This window comes from Cupressus sempervirens, chromosome 11, assembly GCF_028749045.1.
Source record: "Cupressus sempervirens isolate cs-2001-9-10 chromosome 11, ASM2874904v1, whole genome shotgun sequence".
Lineage (NCBI taxonomy): Eukaryota > Viridiplantae > Streptophyta > Pinopsida > Cupressales > Cupressaceae > Cupressus > Cupressus sempervirens.
This window is the reverse complement of record NC_143128.1, coordinates 616,194,934-616,200,933: the sequence shown is the minus strand read 5'-3', so window position 1 is coordinate 616,200,933 and position 6,000 is coordinate 616,194,934. Positions and strand designations below refer to the sequence as shown.

The 6,000-nt window shown below is 36.9% G+C and overlaps 1 protein-coding gene across 3 annotated transcripts in view; it reads left to right on the top strand.

Annotated features, from left to right (window-relative positions):
* Positions 1-1,998: 1,998 nt before the first annotated feature.
* The window catches only part of LOC149531199 (alpha-1,3-mannosyl-glycoprotein 2-beta-N-acetylglucosaminyltransferase-like), a 196,165-nt gene continuing 192,163 nt past the window's right edge, over positions 1,999-6,000 (top strand). Inside the window, exons 1-2 of one of the 3 annotated variants that reach the window (XM_089811949.1) lie at positions 1,999-2,429; positions 2,580-2,789. In XM_089811949.1, coding sequence (XP_089668075.1) covers positions 2,703-2,789 — 87 coding nt within the window. In that variant the 5' untranslated portion in view covers positions 1,999-2,429; positions 2,580-2,702. Of the gene's footprint in view, positions 2,430-2,579; positions 2,790-6,000 lie in introns of those variants that run through there. The other 2 variants (XM_089811950.1, XM_089811951.1) reach the window with 2 other exon arrangements.

Below are 6,000 nucleotides of genomic sequence, written 5' to 3'. Positions count from 1 at the left end.
CAGGAACTATGATGCATTGCGTCTCTTGTTTATAATCGGTAACATGTAATTTTATTAAATTGAAAAGAGTACATCATTTTACATTGTAATCTTTAGAGCCACCTTCCAAAAAGGCCAAACTAAACTGTGTCCACCTACCAACCTACCCTTAAAACCCACCATTCGCTAAACCACCAACAAAAATTGGGATTAACCCCTTAGCACCCAGGCTCCAAAACCAACAAAAACCCCATCGACCTTAACAAACTTTCATTACATCACAAGTGGAAATACAAACCAACAAAGAAAGCCTAAACAAAAAACATACAAAAATCTACATGGGACAAAAAACAACACAACTCCACCTTAGTTCTGAAACTACACCACTGTCTCTTCCCTTGTGAAGTTGGGAATGCCTCCATCAATTTTTCTTAGTGAGCACCTCCACTGGGCCTTTTGCACGTTTCCATCACCATTGTAGTAGTGAAATTTCCACACTATACTCCGCCTTTTCCTCACACTGTTCCTTACACACCCTTGTCGAGCCATGAGAAACACCTATCCATCCACCTTCATTTGCACCCTCTTCTCAATCTAACGCCCTCACAATCGACTTTAGCTTCACCCACCCCTCCTCTACCTTAGGCAAATGAACCTAGGACGACGATGAGGATGACCAAATGATGAGTGTTTGAATTGAGGAATCACTAGCACCCACCATGTGCTAAGGGCCTTCACCCATAGCCAAGTCTTTTCCTATAACGACACAATTAATAATGTCCTCCATCCCTCTAACCCATTGTGGTTCCAAGCAAGTTTGAGCAATATGTTGCACTTCATCTTTGCTCGAACTAACCATTAATCCCATCTCCAAGAACAATGGAGCCACCTTTGCATTGACATGTGACCACCAAGCTTCATTGAGATACTTTGACCCAAACAACATTCTGATGACTTCTTTGAAATCTTCGTCATGGATTTTAAACACATTTCCTAGCCTCCTCCTCAAAATGTAACCATCAAAACCAGGAATTTGTCGTATGGTTTTGAGGCAAAAATTGGCTTCCATTGTTAGCAATTACAATTTGAACTAGGTCCTTTATTAATCCTCTGCTACCTCCCCTTATATTGCCCTAGAAAACTCCACAAGCCAAAACTATGAAGCACAACAATCAATGATTAATAGTGTTTAGGGAAAAAAAACATGTCGCTCTCCCCGTACATGTGCCACATCCTTCCTCATATCTGCCATTAAAAAAACCATTATTAATTGATACTCGCCAAAGAATAAGGAAATAATAAAAAGTTAAGGTTGATGGACACAATTAAAAATCATTCTTCCAATCAATTGATTAGAAGTCCTCAAAATGTTCAAAATTGTCTTCTAATGATCATGCTTTACCAACATTAGCCAATCTATCAACTAGACCATTTGCTTCTCTGTAACTGTGAGTCACACGAAAATCTTCAAATTATGCTAAAAAAATTCAGACCTGTTCTACAAATTTGTCCAACTGCAACACATCCAAACACCCCTTCAAAAGACCATTTACCACTATATGGGAATCACCCTCAAGGTGGATTTTTTTGACACCCAACTTGATTCCTAGGAGCATTGCCTCAACAATTGCTTGGCATTCAATTGCATTATTCATCCCATCTGGCAATGTTTTCACCCCCAATGCAATCTCATTCCCTTTATCATGTCTTGCAATGTAAACACATCTTGAGATCCCCAGGTTGCCCTTAGAGGCACCATCAAAGTTGATCGTCACCCAACCTTCTTCCGGAGGACACCAAAAGCACCTACCTCGCCTATAAGAATGATCAACCCTTGCTAACCCATTAACGAGTATTATTGATAGGTACTTATTTAAATACAAGATTTATATTTATTTTGTTATAAATGTAAAATAATTAGATAAACATTTTGTTTTTAATAAGTACGTTTTTATAGATTTAAAGATACGTATTTTATAATTATCCGACTAATAATGATTTTATTTTATTTTATTTATTATGCATTCATGTTAATAGTAAAAAGGATCATAGAAAAATCCAACAGAATTGAAAAAAGCCGCGGCAAAATATGCTTTGAAGATTTCTTTTCGACTTCGTTTTCCGGCCTGAATTCAGGCAGATGTTTTTTTGAACCAGTGTTTGAATATTTGATCTGGTACTGTCGGCCTTTTGTTCACCCGAGACAAACGATCTCTTCTGCTTCGCGGCTTCTCGGATGATTAACGGGCCTAACCTTTTGTCCCCTCCGTGACTTCTCCTCAAGTCAACTTTCACGAGTTTCTGCTTCCACTCATGCATGCTCAACTGTTCGAAATAACGATTGTATGCCCTATCTGCCATGATCTCGAAGCTTGGTTGTTAAAGTACAGGAGTGTATCCTAAACCACACCTTTCTTTCATAAACTTTGGAATCTCACAGTATGCTCTAGGTAATCTTGAATTCAGGCTTCTATCGAGCTACATAAATTTGGTCACTTCTAATTTTAATTCAAAGCTTAGGGCTCGCGTGTGGGCAATATAAATTCAATGTTTCTAGAGTTTCAATGATCTTATTTCAGGGTTTCAAAATCTTTGGACAGATTACTATTGGCACACTCGAAAGTAGAATTATGTAGCCTGCGAGACCACAATTTCATTAAAACACAAGGAGGGTATCTCAAGTTAGATCTGCAAGAAAAAATAGGAGGAAGACGCAAGTGACGATGCCTCCAGTACTAGCAATGGACAGGCACATCTGCGACATGCGCATCCTGCTTCTCTTCGCAGCCGTGCTCTTCATTGTCATACAGGTTATTACTTGTCTTTCCCCTCCGCCACACATTTACAGATCACTGCCACTAGACCTAAAATTAAGCTCAAATTGTTAAATTATAATGGAAAAAGATTCATATCTAGGACTGTCTGATCCTTGCCTCTGGACATTTAGGTCAAACATATGTTGCCAGATTTATGTTGAAGGCTATATGTGGCTGTGTTGTGCAGTAGAAAATTAATGCAATTAAGTAGGTCCCGAATGAATTACCTGAATTTCTGATAGAAATACCAAAGCCTATTTTGTACTTAAGTAACTTGAATTATTTATGAATTTACTGGCTGTCTCTCTTTCTCTACATAAACGTATGTATGCATTCATGAGCCCCACTTAGCGGTTAGCATACTTGCGGAGGATGCAATGCTGCTCCCTCCTTATCATGTATTTCTTCCTTCACTCCTCAAGGGGATGGTTGGTTGGATAAAAGCATTAAAGGGATCCTTGTCAAATTGAAGACATGATGAGCAAATCAACAAGATAAGATTTCTATGTATTAAGCTTCATATCAAGTACCTTGTAAATATCAAAGTCTACTCACATTCTTACTTATTAATCTTGAAATTGGATGATTGATTTGCGTTTATTCAATTGTTCTTTTTTGGTTCCGTTCTTTTGAATACAGATTGGCAAAATATACCCCTCCATCGAGGTCTTGGAGGGTCACTTCTTTACATATCCACGTTCTCCTTCTAAAAGTTGGCGTCTCTTATTTCGTGACTATTGCCTCTTATTGATTCAGTTGCTGCCTTGACACTTTGATGTGTCCCTTATTTAACTTTATTTTATTTTTCACGGGTTTAAACAATGCCTTCTTTATTTTTCCTTAGACAATGAGTCCTTTTAACTTATTTCATTGACTGTTATCAAGTTGGGGCATGACACCTTTTGACTTAGTAAATAGCTTCCTCTGTTTTGCTTAATCACATGCCTTTTTATCTTATGTGGCTATTGGAGGGCAGCTGGGTTTAATGAATTGTTAATACTCCTAACCAGCCAATTAAGAGAGTTTGATCAAGGGAGAAGTGTGACAACTTGACCAGCGACACACTATCCAATTTCATTTATTTATACTTCCTTTTGGTTGGGTGAGTTAGTAACCATGGCGGAGGCATGGCAATTACAGTTTTTCTGATAATGCATGTCCTATGGCTGGTGGCTTCAATGTTGGAAAGTCTTATTAATTAATACAATTTCCCAAATTCATCTATTTATTCTGTTATGATAGTTAATACTGTTATCACATTCATTATGACCTAATTGAGCTCATCATAGTAAATAAGTACAATGCATTGAAGAAACATAAAAATAGCAATTTAATAAGTTGCGATTGTACTCATTGTGATGACTTTAGGGGTCCCATGTAAGAATTCCCATGTAAGAATTATTGGTTGACGATGACAACCTCCCTAAGTAAAAAAAGCCAAGCAAATATGATCTGGGTAGTGGGAAAAAGTTAATAAATAAGTCCCTTGAATATCATATTATGTATGGCACTCAAAAATAAAATTAATGACTCTCAATCTCTTAGAGGGGTCAAGGTCATCAAATTAAGTTGCATTTGTGGAATATGTCGATTAGTCTGAATTTGTAATTGGTGAGGTTATAGTCCCAATTTGATAAGTGGAATCCTTACAATTTGTGATCAATGATGTTGGAGATGCTCACAGTGAATAATCATGCCATCTGAAATGTTTGAGTAATGTGTTAGAAAACCGACTTGGTGCTAAGAAACGTAAGTGGAAATGTCCAAGTGAGACTTGAATGTTCCATGAATATATATTCTGTTGGATAGTCTTGTTCATGTTCTTCTTTGATGGATGAAGACGAGGGGCATCTAAGTTGACTTTAAATAGAAGAAGATGATTAATAGACACATAAATAGACTATAGTAGGTTGGTCTCAAGATGCCAACAATGATGCCTCATGTAACGTAGAGATGCTTTTGTCACATAAAATCAATAGGCTAGATGTGGGAATGCCTCTTAGCTTCAGGTTGAGTGGTTATTTATGGATTGAATTGTGACCAAAAAGGTAACCCCAGAGATATTCTCAAGTGAATGGATTGTATGACAAATGTGGTTTGAACAAATTGTATGTTGAAGCATGATGAGCAATCTAGTTGCAATGAATCATATGCTGAAGCACGAGAATTTGGATTTGTTAACTATGAGGCCACCCAAACTAGGGCTTTGAACTTTTGAACCATATATAATTGTATGTCTAATGACTACATCAAAGTTTGTTGTTTTCCGTGGGACATCCTAAAAACACATTTGAAAACTTTTGGGCTTTAGGATAGGATGTGAGGCATATCCCTTACTTGACATGAGTGGTATGCAAGATTTAAAAAAAAAAGAAAAAGTACAACATAGGGCTTTAGTCATTTGGACTCCAGAAGTATGACAAACTATAAGAATAAGCATAATAGTAAAAAGAAACCTTGATTTTCTAACTCAATAAAAGACAAAAGTACATAGAGAGGTACACAAGGGAAGATGGGTTAAACCTAAAGTAGGTAAACCTTGAGCCATAAGACGTAGTTCAAGCATAAATAGCCTATACTAGGAGGAAGGCTCCTAGATTGTCCCCTAAATTGAAGACCAAGGAACCTCTTATAGTAGAGAAAATATCAGTAATTTGTACTTGTCACCATATGAGGTAGATATGGAGAGGAAGACCCTTGATATTGAAACAAAGGAAATGTGCCTCCTTGAATGAGGCTAAGGACATTGGTAACTTTTATAGTAAAAGTAAAAGAGGAATATTGTTTTACTCATTTCTGTCACTTTGGGCATGGAATGGATGTATCTTGGGATAATTACTAAAGCTAACTCTAGGGGTATAATATATGGATCCATGTATAAAAATAACTTCTTCAAGAGAAAGATCTAGGTAATTTTTAAAAGGTCTACTAAAAGGTCAATATAGAACTCATCAAATATATGCAAGTAAGGGGATCTTCCTCAAATCTCATAGCATGTAAGGTGCCTAAAAAAGCTCTCTTTAGTCCTAATCCTTCGAACGAAGGAAGGCAAAAGAATTCACTTCTTTTAAATATATGCTAGTTAGATAACACATGGTACATCGGAGCATTCTTAGGTAATCAAGGATAATGATGTTGAATATAGTGAGCTTGAGTGATGATGCTATTACACCGTTATAGTTTTAGAAGGATATTTTTTTTGATT